The sequence below is a fragment of the Amphiura filiformis genome, chromosome 19 (assembly GCF_039555335.1).
Source record: "Amphiura filiformis chromosome 19, Afil_fr2py, whole genome shotgun sequence".
NCBI lineage: Eukaryota > Metazoa > Echinodermata > Ophiuroidea > Amphilepidida > Amphiuridae > Amphiura > Amphiura filiformis.
This window is the reverse complement of record NC_092646.1, coordinates 58,242,697-58,257,758: the sequence shown is the minus strand read 5'-3', so window position 1 is coordinate 58,257,758 and position 15,062 is coordinate 58,242,697. Positions and strand designations below refer to the sequence as shown.

General features: G+C 38.3%; 1 protein-coding gene across 1 annotated transcript in view; it reads left to right on the top strand.

The window, feature by feature from the left end:
• Window positions 1–15,062, top strand: part of LOC140141566 (solute carrier family 4 member 11-like) — a 302,152-nt gene that overhangs the window by 246,791 nt on the left and 40,299 nt on the right. The window contains exon 6 of the mRNA XM_072163474.1: window positions 9,943–10,064. Within this exon, the coding sequence (XP_072019575.1) occupies window positions 9,943–10,064 (122 nt within the window). The remainder of the gene's footprint in view (window positions 1–9,942; window positions 10,065–15,062) is intronic.

The following is a 15,062-nucleotide window of genomic DNA, read 5'->3' as shown; positions in this document are numbered from 1 at the left end:
ATGGACTGTAGACAGTCTCTACTAGAAGTCAAGACAGGTATGTAGTGTATCATTCTTGTGATAGCTCCAACTAGAGAGAAGGGAACTAAGAATGCATTGGAGACAGCCAGGACCTTTGCAACTCTCCTGGCTGATATGGACTGTAGACAGTCTCTACTAGAAGTCAAGACAGGTATGTAGTGTATCATTCTTGTGATAGCTCCAACTAGAGAGAAGGGAACTAAGAATGCATTGGAGACAGCCAGGACCTTTGCAACTCTCCTGGCTGATATGGACTGTAGACAGTCTCTACTAGAAGTCAAGACAGGTATGTAGTGTATCATTCTTGTGATAGCTCCAGCTCGAGAGAAGGGAGCTAAGAATGCATTGGAGACAGCCAGGACCTTTGCAACTCTCCTGGCTGATATGGACTGTAGACAGTCTCTACTAGAAGTCAAGACAGGTATGTAGTGTATCATTCTTGTGATAGCTCCAACTAGAGAGAAGGGAACTAAGAATGCATTGGAGACAGCCAGGACCTTTGCAACTCTCCTGGCTGATATGGACTGTAGACAGTCTCTACTAGAAGTCAAGACAGGTATGTAGTGTATCATTCTTGTGATAGCTCCAACTAGAGAGACTAGAATGCATTGGAGACAGCCAGGACCTTTGCAACTCTCCTGGCTGATATGGACTGTAGACAGTCTCTACTAGAAGTCAAGACAGGTATGTAGTGTATCATTCTTGTGATAGCTCCAACTAGAGAGAAGGGAACTAAGAATGCATTGGAGACAGCCAGGACCTTTGCAACTCTCCTGGCTGATATGGACTGTAGACAGTCTCTACTAGAAGTCAAGACAGGTATGTAGTGTATCATTCTTGTGATAGCTCCAACGAGAGAGAAGGAACTAAGAATGCATTGGAGACAGCCAGGACCTTTGCAACTCTCCTGGCTGATATGGACTGTAGACAGTCTCTACTAGAAGTCAAGACAGGTATGTAGTGTATCATTTTTGTGATAGCTGCAACTGGAGCGAAGGAAACTAAGAATGCATTGGAGACAGCCAGGACCTTTGCAACTCTCCTGGCTGATATGGACTGTAGACAGTCTCTACTAGAAGTCAAGACAGGTGCGTAGTGATCATTCTTGTGATAGCTCCAACTAGAGAGAAGGAACTAAGAATGCATTGGAGACAGCCAGGACCTTTGCAACTCTCCTGGCTGATATGGACTGTAGACAGTCTCTACTAGAAGTCAAGACAGGTATGTAGTGTATCATTCTTGTGATAGCTCCAACGAGAGAGAAGGGAACTAAGAATGCATTGGAGACAGCCAGGACCTTTGCAACTCACCTGGCTGATATGGACTGTAGACAGTCTCTACTAGAAGTCAAGACAGGTATGTAGTGTATCATTCTTGTGATAGCTCCAACTAGAGAGAAGGGAACTAAGAATGCATTGGAGACAGCCAGGACCTTTGCAACTCTCCTGGCTGATATGGACTGTAGACAGTCTCTACTAGAAGTCAAGACAGGTATGTAGTGTATCATTCTTGTGATAGCTCCAACTAGAGAGAAGGGAACTAAGAATGCATTGGAGACAGCCAGGACCTTTGCAACTCTCCTGGCTGATATGGACTGTAGACAGTCTCTACTAGAAGTCAAGACAGGTATGTAGTGTATCATTCTTGTGATAGCTGCAACTAGAGAGAAGGGAACTAAGAATGCATTGGAGACAGCCAGGACCTTTGCAACTCTCCTGGCTGATATGGACTGTAGACAGTCTCTACTAGAAGTCAAGACAGGTATGTAGTGTATCATTCTTGTGATAGCTCCAACTAGAGAGAAGGGAACTAAGAATGCATTGGAGACAGCCTGAACCTTTGCAACTCTCCTGGCTGATATGGACTGTAGACAGTCTCTACTAGAAGTCAAGACAGGTATGTAGTGTATCATTCTTGTGATAGCTCCAACTAGAGAGAAGGGAACTAAGAATGCATTGGAGACAGCCAGGACCTTTGCAACTCTCCTGGCTGATATGGACTGTAGACAGTCTCTACTAGAAGTCAAGACAGGTATGTAGTGTATCATTTTGTGATAGCTGCAACTAGAGAGAAGGGAACTAAGAATGCATTGGAGACAGCCAGGACCTTTGCAACTCTCCTGGCTGATATGGACTGTAGACAGTCTCTACTAGAAGTCAAGACAGGTACGTAGTGTATCATTCTTGTGATAGCTCCAACTAGAGAGAAGGGAACTAAGAATGCATTGGAGACAGCCAGGACCTTTGCAACTCTCCTGGCTGATATGGACTGTAGACAGTCTCTACTAGAAGTCAAGACAGGTATGTAGTGTATCATTCTTGTGATAGCCCCAACTAGAGAGAAGGGAACTAAGAATGCATTGGAGACAGCCAGGACCTTTGCAACTCTCCTGGCTGATATGGACTGTAGACAGTCTCTACTAGAAGTCAAGACAGGTATGTAGTGTATCATTCTTGTGATAGCCCCAACTAGAGAGAAGGGAACTAAGAATGCACTGGAGACAGCCAGGACCTTTGCAACTCTCCTGGCTGATATGGACTGTAGACAGTCTCTACTAGAAGTCAAGACAGGTACGTAGTGTATCATTCTTGTGATAGCCCCAACTAGAGAGAAGGGAACTAAGAATGCATTGGAGACAGCCAGGACCTTTGCAACTCTCCTGGCTGATATGGACTGTAGACAGTCTCTACTAGAAGTCAAGACAGGTATGTAGTGTATCATTCTTGTGATATCTCCAACTAGAGAGAAGGGAACTAAGAATGCATTGGAGACAGCCAGGACCTTTGCAACTCTCCTGGCTGATATGGACTGTAGACAGTCTCTACTAGAAGTCAAGACAGGTACGTAGTGTATCATTCTTGTGATATCTCCAACAAGAGAGAAGGGAACTAAGAATGCATTGGAGACAGCCAGGACCTTTGCAACTCTCCTGGCTGATATGGACTGTAGACAGTCTCTACTAGAAGTCAAGACAGATATGTAGTGTATCATTCTTGTGATAGCTCCAACGAGAGAGAAGGGAACTAAGAATGCATTGGAGACAGCCAGGACCTTTGCAACTCTCCTGGCTGATATGGACTGTAGACAGTCTCTACTAGAAGTCAAGACAGGTATGTAGTGTATCATTCTTGTGATAGCTCCAACTAGAGAGAAGGGAACTAAGAATGCATTGGAGACAACCAGTGGCATAGCCAGGGGGAAAAGGGGGCAGCTTCCCCTGTGAGAAGTCTTGACTTCCCCCAGGATGCTGATTACCCTGATATTTAAGATTTGCATGCTTTTTTTGTACTTAGCAGTGGCGTGTCCAGGGGGGGAGCTTTGGGTGCTGAAGCCCCCCGCACTTTGTTAAAAATCATGTAAAATCAGCCGTTTTAGCGATTTTAGCCATCAAGCCCCCACATAAATCTGAAAGAGGGGCTGAGCCCCCCGCAGGAAAAGATCCTGGACACGCCGGTGCTTAGCCCATTCTTAACCATTTTTGTCAAATGTTGCCCCCCTTGATTGTTGCCTTGCCTCAACTGGAATAAATTAAATTATTAATGATTATTATTAATCAGTTCGTCTCAAGTTCCTTATTTTCCCTGTCTGTATATATATCCTTATTTTAATAACAAGGTTTCATTGAACAAGAGAGAAAAGATAAGAAGAGTCAAGCTGTAATTGATATTGATCAGAGAATAAATGGACTCTGGGATGAAATCAAAACTCAACCAGCGGTTGACCGGCGGTTCCGCCCGGTTTCTATTCTATTGACCGCCGGTCGAGTTTTGATTTCATCCCTTACTATTTTAATAGCATATGGTATATCACATCTTATCCGAGCTGCATCATCAGGCTCACGTGATTCAATGTTATGTATAAACCATTTGATCAAAACACGCAAAATTGTGGGTTTTTTAAACCCAAAAGAAACTGTAATATTTTGCTGTGATATCAATTTATATATCAAGATTGGAAATGTTTTATTCAAAACATGTGAGTACTATTGGTATGAATATTTGATATACATCGTCTGAGAACCAAAGCGCTGATTTTCTTAAAATTCTCATGTCACTGCTCACAATACTTGATAGAATAAATTCAATTCAAATAGCATATAAAACAGCTGTTCAGCTTCAAAGTTGTGCAAAGTTATAAAAATGTGTGAAAATATATAAGTTCCTGACAATATCAGTATCGTGTCAAGATATTTCTTTTATGACACCCCTGACTGAAAAGCTAGACAATAAGCCATCCGTTTTATAACAACTCAATAATAATGTACAGAGAACAGTTTGACAGGCATGAATTGTAAAAGACATGATCGCATAGTCAGATGTCATATTGATCACACAGATTGGGAATGGATATTAATATAAATTCCGATGCATGTTTTTACTATCATTTTTTAATTAAATTTGTCTAAAAATTGTGTTTCTGTAGGTTAGGTTAAGAAAATAATGTTCCACTTCATTATGAATCTCAATTAATTACTGTTTTTAAAACTAACAAGGACTAATTTTTGTAAAGTGTCGAAGAAAAGATAATAATATTCCAATTTTCATTTGTAAGTGGTTGACATGGATGATTTTTGCCTGTTAATTAGCAAATGTTCTGACAACCATATTATGTGCAAATGGGCTGTTCCATTTAAAATCCACACTACCCCTGTGGAAGATTTTGGAAATATCATTCAAAGGGGGAGTATGTTTTTCAAATGTAATTGGTCAGGGTTAATCATTTTGAAACTCATACCCCCTGTATTATAGCTTTACCTATATCGTTCACAATTGGAGTGAGTATTTCAAATGGAAGTTACCCGAATGTCTATTCTATTTGAAACTTAATACTCCCTCTGTGGAAGACTTTAGCTAAATCTTCCACAGGGGTAGTGTGTATTTTAACTGGAATAGCCCATTGCTGTCAGGACATGTGTTAATGCAATGTACTCAAGACCATATCAAGTAATCAATATGACATTGCTTGTATACCTCTTTATATGTCAGATTCAAATTAATTTCATCTGGCTTACTGTCTGAGCCACACGTTCTTGGTCATTAAGATTGTCCATTAAAACCCATCATGGTGATAACTTGTTCCGTTTATAATTAAAGATATTCAAAATAATAAATATCAATAAAATATTAACCATAGCATTACGATACTACTGAAACTAAACTCTAGAGGGCAATAATATGAATCAAATTCTGCACTCACCAACGATTTTAGTAACATTGCCACCCGTTCACCAGGTCTTCATCAGACTGCCCAGAGACTTGACTGATGGTTTGGTCATGTGATGGTAATCGGTGAGGAAGTAGGTACTAAAAATCGTTGGCGAGTCCAGAATTTGATTCTATTTTATACTACTGGATGACTCAAAACATTCATAACCTTGTAAACTCTAGAGCAGGCTTCCTCAAATAGATTTGTTGAAGCGCCACATGAAATTTTAAAAAAACCCTGCCAAGCGCCACTCAATGGCTGCGAAGTCGTCGGGGGAGTCAGAGGGGGGTTACCCCCCTGTGAAGCTATCGATTTTTTTTAAATTTGAGGTGCAAATGACGCCATTTGGTGCAATATTTTGTACTATTTTAGCCTGTCTTTACAAGGATAACATGGGAATCGCATTGTTTATTTTTTATTTTTTAAATCTCGGGAAGCCACGGCGCGCCACGTGTGGCGCGCGCGCGCCGCTATTTGCGGAGACCTGCTCTAGAGGGTGGTGGTACAATAGTTAATAGAACAAAATATAATACGACAAAGGTTCTCTCTTTCAAATTTCTTTAGGACCAGACTGTTGCTGTGGGGGTCTGTCACTCCTGAGTCCTCCCCCACAAGTCTTCTTACCTTACACAAATGTGAAAAAGTGGAACAAAATTTTTAAACATTTTTGAAAAAATAACAAAATTCAGGTTATGTTAGAGAAAAAAGGGTGCTATTTAGTGGGAGAAGGGACTCATTGGGTGACGCACAAAAAAGGTATTAGTATGGTCGTTGGACATTTTGACCCGGAAAAAATTGGTAAAAAGCTGATTTTTGCACCAGACAAGCAGAATACATCATAAAACATCATATCCAAAATCCGAAGAAATCCTCCTTGGGGAATTTGTTTTATCCAAGATGGCCGCCATAATGGCTGCCACAACATATAATTAGCTGTATCTTAGCTTCTAAAGCAGATATGATGATGATTTTAGTGTCTGTGAATAGGTTTAAGAGGTCAGAGAATTCAAATTTGTGCAAATCTAACACACTGATGTCTTCAATAACACTGAAATCCAAGATGGCCGCCAAAATGGCATACAACATATAATTAGCTGTATCTTAGCTTCTAAAGCAGATATGATGATGATTTTAGTGTCTGTGAATAGGTTTAAGAGGTCAGAGAATTCAAATTTGTGCAAATCTAACACACTGATGTCTTCAATAACACTGAAATCCAAGATGGCCGCCAAAATGGCTGCCACAACATATAATTAGCTGTATCTTAGCTTCTAAAGCAGATATGATGATGATTTTAGTGTCTGTGAATAGGTTTAAGAGGTCAGAGAATTCACATTTGTGCAAATCTAACACACTGATGTCTTCAATAACACTGAAATCCGCCAAAATGGCCGCCACCACCACGTGTTATGTTTAGGTATATTTTGGCTTATGAAGCAGATATGATAATGATTTTAGTGTCTTTGAATATGTTTTAGGTGACGAGAAGTCAATTTTGTATTTATCTAAAGTACTAAGTCAAGTCTTCACTCACACTGTAATCCAAGATGATCCTCAATATGGCTAAAATCAAACATGCTTAACTGTATATCTCAGCTTCTGAAACCAATATAATGATGATTTTAATCTTTGAATGGGCTTTTAAGAAAATGTAGGTTTTAGGGGTTGCAGATTTCAATGTTGCAATTACTTAAAACACGGAAGTAAGTGCTCAGTAACAATAGAATCCAAAACAGCTGCCACCACATGATTTTCTATATCTTAGTTTCTGAAGCAAAAGTAGCTATCTTCGACTTCAACTGCAAGTATAATCGCCTCAGCGTTTTGGCAATTTTCTCCTCTGCAATCTCCACAAGCTGTGACACATTTAAATCCCTTTTTGCGACAGGAACATATGTTATTTCCACAAGGACTCCTGGAGGATAGTTTACATTTGTATCATACAAACTTAAGCAAGCCTTGTGCTGCTGTATCTACATCCGTAAGGACCGGTGCTAGTAACGGTGTCAGAGAGTTTCCAACCCCATTGATTTGGATCCAAGTTATTGTTTGTGAGCTTTCTCCAAAGTATGACCTGCAAAAGAACACTCAGACTGTGAAAATATGCTGCTCTTTTTAACTAGGTGGAAGCTTTTGTGGATCAAGTGATGCTTTATTTGATGATACCATCGCCATGAATTAAGTGAACCGCAGACCGTTCTCTGCCACCACATAAGACAACGAATAATCTGATGCCATTTGTACAAATCTGTTCTAATGTCGCCTCAGGATCGCTCATCTAGGATGATATCTGCTGCAATTCTTCTGTAATAAACTTATCTTTCCATGTCCAAATGTTGCAGAAGTGGAGTCACAACCACTCTATGCATGGATAAACAGGACCTGAGATGGAATGTCAATACTTCACCAACGTTGTTAATATGGTCTTGAACTTTCCAGCCCACCGATATCAGTTATATTCTGGTCCCCAGTGGCACTTCTCTTCCTTGTCTTGAACATGGAAGGAGTCTTGAAGGTACATTCCACTATCAATGTGTCAGCATCTCCGGTACTATTGTGCACCATCCAGCGACTCAGCAGCGAGATAAACTGGCATTTGTTCTTATCATATTCAGCCCACAGAATCTATGAAGGTTATCATCATGACCAGCAGACCTTCCTCTCGAATGAGAAGAACAACAGTCAGTTTATCTCGCTACTGAGTCGATACTTGGAAACCAATGGTCAGATCGTGCACAATAGTACTGGAGATCCTGACACTTTGATAGTGGAATGTACCGTTCAATTTGCAAGACAAGGAAGAGAAGTACCTGTAGTAGCAGATGACACAGATATACTTGTCCTTTTGATGTACCACTGAGACCAGACTATGGCTGATATCTTATCTACTTCCATTCAGAGAGGAAAGGGTTGGTGGTTTGGAAAGTTCAAGACCTCCTGTTTATCCATGCATGGAGTGGTTGCGACTCAACTTCTGCAACATTTAGACATGGAAAGACAAGTTTGTTGAAGAAGATAAAAGAATTGCAGCAGATATCATCCTAGATGAGCGATCCTGAGGCGACATTAGAACAGATTGGTACAGCTGGCATCAGATTATTTGTTGTCTTATATGATGGCAGAGAAGAAGATTCTTTAAACGGTCTACGGTTCGCTTAATCCATGGCAATGGTATCATCAAATAAAGCATCATTTGATCCACAGCTATCTACAAAAGCTTTCACCTACTGAAAGAGCAGCGTATTTTCACAGTCTGCGGGTTCTTTTACAGGTCATACTTTGGAGATCTAGAAAGCTAACAAACAATGACTTGAATCCAATTTAAAGCTATGGGGCTGGAAACACTCTGACATCGTTCTAGCACCGGTCCTTACGAATTTAGATGCAGCACCACATAGCTTGCTTAAGCTTGTACGATACAATTGTAAACTTTCCTCCAGGAATTCTTGTGTAAATAACGGATGATCCTGTCGCAAAAATGGACTTAAATGTGTCACAGCTTGTGAAGATTACACAGGAGAACATTGCCAAAACGCTGAGGTGATTATACCTGTAGATGAGAACGAAGACAGCTACTTTTGCTTCAGAAGCTGAGATATATATTCACATGTGGTGGTAGCTATTTGGGATTCTATTACGACTTGCACTTCAGTGTTATAAGCCGGGTTTAAGTAATTACAACAATTCTCTGACCCTTAAAACCTACATTCTCTTAAATAACCTACTCAAAGATTAAAATCACCATTATATTGGTTTCAGAAGCTGAGATATTTAGCTAATCATGTTTGATTTGAGCAATATTGAGGGCCATGTTGGATTGCAGTGTCAGTAAAGACATACTTATGAAGATAAATACAAAATTGACTCCTAAAACCTATTCAAAGACACTAAAAGCTACTAAAATCATTATTATATCTGCTTCATAAGCCAAAATATACCTGGCAGTGGTAGTGGTGGCCATTTTGGCGGCCATCTTGGATTCCAGTGTGAATGAAGACTTCAGTGTTTTAGATACGTACAAAGTTGAATTCTTTGACCTCTGAAATATATTCAAGGACAATCATCATCATCATATATGCTTCAGAAGCGGAGATATATCTAATCATATGTGGTGGTGGCCATTTTGGCGACCATCTTGGATTTCAGTGTAATTGAAGACATTAGTGTGTTAGATTTGTACAAATTTGAATTCTCTGACCTCTTAAACCTATTCAAAGACACTAAAATCATCATCATATCTGCTTTAGAAGCTAAGATACAGCTAATTATATGTTGTGGCGGCCATTTTGGCGGCCATCTTGGATTTCAGTGTGATTGAAGACATCAGTGTGTTAGATTTGTACAAATTTGAATTCTCTGACCTCTTAAACCTATTCAAAGACACTAAAATTATCATCATATCTGCATAGGAGCTAAAATACAGCTAATTATATGTTGTGGCGGCCATTTTGGCGGCCATCTTGGATAAAACGAATTCCCCAAAGAGGATTTTTTCGGATTTTGGATATGATGTTCTATGATATATTCTGCTTGTCTGGTGCAAAAATCAGCTTTTTACCAATTTTTTCCTGGTAGCCACTGTTTTTCCACTTCAACGACCATACTATATGTGGGAGTTGAAAAATGCGGGTCAACTCAAGTATTTTGCAATTTTGCTAGATTCTCAATGTTATTGTTGTTCTAATGTTACCAATATTTCTTTTCATCTCCATATAGAGGAAGATTTCAAGGAAGCATTGAATACATTTGCCAAAGATTTACAATACCAACAAAGTCAGCAACAAAGAACCAGAGGCAGCTCAAGACCAAGTGTGGGACCATTTGATGGCCTAAATGTTGTAAGTTGTAGGCCTAATCAATTATGTAGTTAGTAAATAGTCTGGTATCACCCTAACAATAGAGGTTATCTACCTCGCTCATGTGTGACTTTTGACAAAAGGAGCTGTAGTATTCCTCATTCAAGCCAATTCAATGCACAACCTCGGAGTTACCTGCATGACTTTGGCAGGCTATTTTGAAACAGTCATGGTTGCACATGTAGGTGCTTCTTTTGAAAGTCCTGAACAGTCGCTGATAGGATATGCAGCTTATAGAATACGGATAACCTCTATAGTTTCAGTTCACTTTTTACAGGAGAATCAATGATTTTTAAGGATTTCTAAAAGTGTTTGCAAATATGTAAAAAAGAGGCCAAATCCAGACCTACAGGACTTGACAAGTGGAATGCTCTCAATGCTCCACCGGTTTCTTCTGATTTAACTACTGCCGAGAAAATAAATACATTGGGTGCATTACTTAGAATAGTGATCTTGAAGCAGGTAGCTCTTTGCAGTCTTTAAAATTTCAAACATATCAGAGAAATACTTGAGACACATACCTAGCTGGTAAAAACTGGCTTGATCTTAAGTGAAAAGGGGAGGCGGAAAGCTACTAATGATAGTGCAACTTTGCTGGCTGAGCACGGAGGACGGATTACATGTTAATCTACATGTCTGGGTCTGATTGCGACTATAATAGAGCATATATGTTGCAAGACCATGATCTGCATTAGCACACAGCAACACCAGCCATGATTATTTGGTTTAAAGTTTGCAGGCGAGTCTTTAAGGCTTTGTCTGATGTCTCTCTTCAATCTCCGGCTCAGAAAAGGGGTGAACCTTCCCAATTACAATATCTGTATTTGATCTTTCAAAAGTGGAGAACAATCTGTGAGAACATGAGCTGAGAAATACTTGTTAGGCAAACAGGGGCATGGCCAATGATTATTTGGTTTGAAGGCAAGTAGCGTAGGCTTTGCAGGTCTCTCTTTTAATTTCAAGTAGAGAAAAGGCTAGCCTTACCAGTACACAATATACAATATCTATTTTACAGTATGTGTTAGCCATGAGACCACGGCTTTGGCTTTACTTCAAAGATATGTGGCCTTAACAGGGCTTTTAAGTTAAAACTTTTCTGTCTTTCTTCAATCTCAAGTAAGGGAATGGGTGCCAGTCTCTCCAGCTGGTACAGAAATTGCAATGTCTAAAATTTATCCTGAAAATGTAGAAAACAATTTGGTAAACCACAATTTGCATTCAGTAGCAGAGATGTGTTGTCGGGCAGACACAATTTGCTAAAAGTAGTTGGTTTAAGATTTGCAGTCAATTTCTGTTGGCTTTGTGTATCTGCCATGTGCTGTATAGCAATATCATTAGATTATTCTGTTTCCTGTTTGAGACCAAATTTTAACAAAGATTCACAAAATTTTGGACCATTTCAGCATTAAAATTTTATTCTTGCCTCTGCATACACTTGTGCTATTGAAGTCATCTGGGAGTGGGTCAGCAGGACAACTTTGCAATTTTCCCCTATGGAAATTCTGCCTTGTACACCACTGTTGCCGTTACACAATGTTTTATTCTGGAAATGTAGAGTGAGCATATTTTGTTCTCGATAAGTCCAGAAAGATTGCCAACAAGCTAGCAATATTTATTTGCTGTTATGTTGACAAGCAAGTCCATAAAGCTTTGCACCTATTTCCAATCTCACCCAGGGCAAAGGGACTAACTTCTCAGTGCATAAATTACAATCTTGTAAGATATAGAAAATAACATTTGCCACACCATGATTTGACATAGCCCCAATGATGTAAAACCAGAGTACCAACTCTGCCATGTTTGTGTGTCGCTCATGGAGCCGAAAATAATGTACTTTCAGATTATTTTACCATGCACCAGGTAAACTTTGATTGCTTGTTTGTGTTTTTTGTCTAATGCATTGTGCCAATAATGAGCTATTCCAGAATCCACACTACCTCTGTGGAAGATTCTAGAAATATCTTCAACAGGGGGAGTATGAATTTCAAATGTAATTAGCACATTAAGGGAAGGGGTATGAACGTTTGGGCAGTATTTATTTTGGGACATAAGAGCACATCAGACATATCGATTGCATTCTGAATACGAAGAATGTCCTTCTGATATCAAATAATTTTGATTTTTTGAAATTCGCAATGTAATACACATTTTATGGCAAATCATTAAATATTGATATTTTTGATATTTAACAGTACTGGAAGTAAACTTTGCTGTGTATGTGTATGTAGGTGGGATGAAAAGCCGACGATCAATTGAAAATTTTGACCTTTCGTATTGAAGATATGGATTTTTCCCCAAAAACACCAAAACAAATTAGGTCTTTTTGGGAAAAAAATCCATATCTTCAATATGAAAGGTCAAAATGTTCAATTGATCGTCGGCTTTTCCTCCCAGCTACATACACTTTAAAATAATCATTAGATTTATAAAATTTACTTTGAGGACTGTGTTATATATCAAAAATTTGAAAAATATCAATTTTTTATAATTTGTCATAAAATTTGTATTATATCGTGTTTTTCAAAAAATGAAAATTATTTGATACCAGAAAGACATGCTTCGTATTCAGAATGCAATTCGATATGTCTGAGGTGCTCTCATGTCCCATAAAAAATACTGTTGAAATGCTCAAAACGCTCATTCCAGATCCCTTAACCAACTCTATTTGAAACTTACCATTCCTCTGGAAGATTCAGGTTGTATCTTTTTAAGGGGTGTATGAAATTCAAATGGAACTGCTTTAAAATGTGTTTATTCCATTTGAAATTCATACTCCCCTTTTGAAGATATTTCCAAAATCTTCCACAGGGGTTGTGTGGATTTTAAATGGAATAGCCCAATGCATGCTTACACACAGACCTTAATAACATGCAAGCTTATAAAAGATGCAAATTATCATTTGATTTCTGGCTCTTGCTGACTTCAGAGCAAAGGCGCAGCGTGATTGGTTTCTGATTTGCGCAGTACGGCATTTTCAGTCTGGTTGACAGGATGTCATACGCAAACTAGTCTTTATAATTCAGTCTCAAATTATATCTACCCCCTCCATACATGAAAAACCAAGATGATGGATTTACCATAGTGTTAGCATGGTGCAATTTTGAGTTGGTACTCTTCGGGTATAATCTCTTTGCATAGCCCAGACACTAGGAGCCACAACATGCTCATCTATCAGGGTGCAGTCCTTTAACCTCAATACAATTGCACATTCATTGAATGACGTTTGAAAATGTGGGTACATAAACTCATACTCTGTAACTTGAGGTCAAATTTTGCCCTATTATTGTTTGACTAAGGTTATTGAACTATGCCATTGGGATGAGGCCATTGTGGTCCATAGTGAGGAAATTTGTGAGGTAGACAAGTAGAAGCTAGTACTAATTATTTTGGTATAAAGTTGGCAAGTGAATCCCTTAGGGTGTGTTTGTCTGTCTGTGTGTCACTCTCCTTTTGCATCCTTGCCATCCTTGCCACTGCACTTAAGTCATATCAACACTATAGGACATATAACTGTTTGGGCAGAGATGATAGATAATATATTACAGATAGGCTTCTCCTTCTGTATTAGGATACTATTTTCCTGCTAGATATTACTGGTCATTATTACTAGAGAGTATAAAATGGATATTGTTTTAAAATAGCTTATACTTGGCTGGATTTGTTGTTTGCAAAATCTCTATTATTAACAACATATAGCCTATAGGAAATATAACTATTTGGACAGAGATGAGAGATAATATATTACAGATAGGCTTCTCCATTAGGACGCTATTTGCCTGCAAGATATTACTGGTCATTAGTACAAAATGGATATTGTTTTAAAACAGCATATACTTACTGGATTCATTGTTTGCAAAATCTCTAATATATTTTTTTATAGTTGTGACCTTTTAAAGGTTGTTTGTCATAATATTAGCTCTTATCTTTGCCTTAAGTTATAGCCAGTTCTATGAAAAATAAAAATAAGAACACTTAAGTAAAAATGTGTCAAAATGGTTATAAATTGTCCTCTTAGTGGAACGCTTGAACTTGAACCCTAAAAAGTTATTAAAAATGAAAAAGCCTTTTACAAAACTATTATAAGGTTCTACAGGCTTTTTGGAAAATCTGAAAGCTAGAATTTGTAGATTTGAAGTGAAGAGCAAAGTTCCTCATTAGGTCTACAAATTATTTTGGGTTGTTTTTTTTTGGGGGGGATCTTTTTTTTGTTCTTTTGATAATGAAAAAAGGTGATAGCTTCTTGCTTGCATTACAAGTTCTGTCTAGTTATCTACATATCATTTTGGTAACCTTTTCAACTTTGCATGTAAATGATGAAAGTTATGGTACTGGTAGAAATTAAAAAAAACAAACTTTTGATTTTGTTCTTCCTTACATTTGTGATCACCATTTCTTTAATTCTCAACCAATTTCAACAAGTCTTGAATCAGAGCTCAAGACTACTGGCTGCTTGTTTTGATTTTGACATATTTTCTGTATATGTGACTATCCACCACATCTGAGCCCAGATGTTGCCAGTGCCACTATTGAGATATGCTCCATTGAACTTAACAATAAACAATAGGAAACAAAGGATTTATTGACTGTTTTATTGATTTTTCACTACTTAAATGTCAAGTACTATAGACATGATATACATCATTTTAAAGCTAATTTCAAGCAGAATATTTTGGTTGAATATCTAAAAAATGATGATTGGCGACTTCAGGGCTCAGTTGTGCTGGATGGTCACATATAGGATATACCAAATTGGACTAATTTCTCAAATAGTAGGGCGGCTAATATGCCGCCCGCTTGCTACAGCCCTGATATCTACTTTATCAATTATACTAGACAAGATTTTTTTAATATTAATGTTTTGTAAAAAGTACAATTGTAATACTTGATTGAATCACAAAGATTCGAATTAGTAAAAGGAAATGGAAAAAAATTATAAATACAATATAGCATAATGATTCAGGATTGCATTTTTTTAAAACT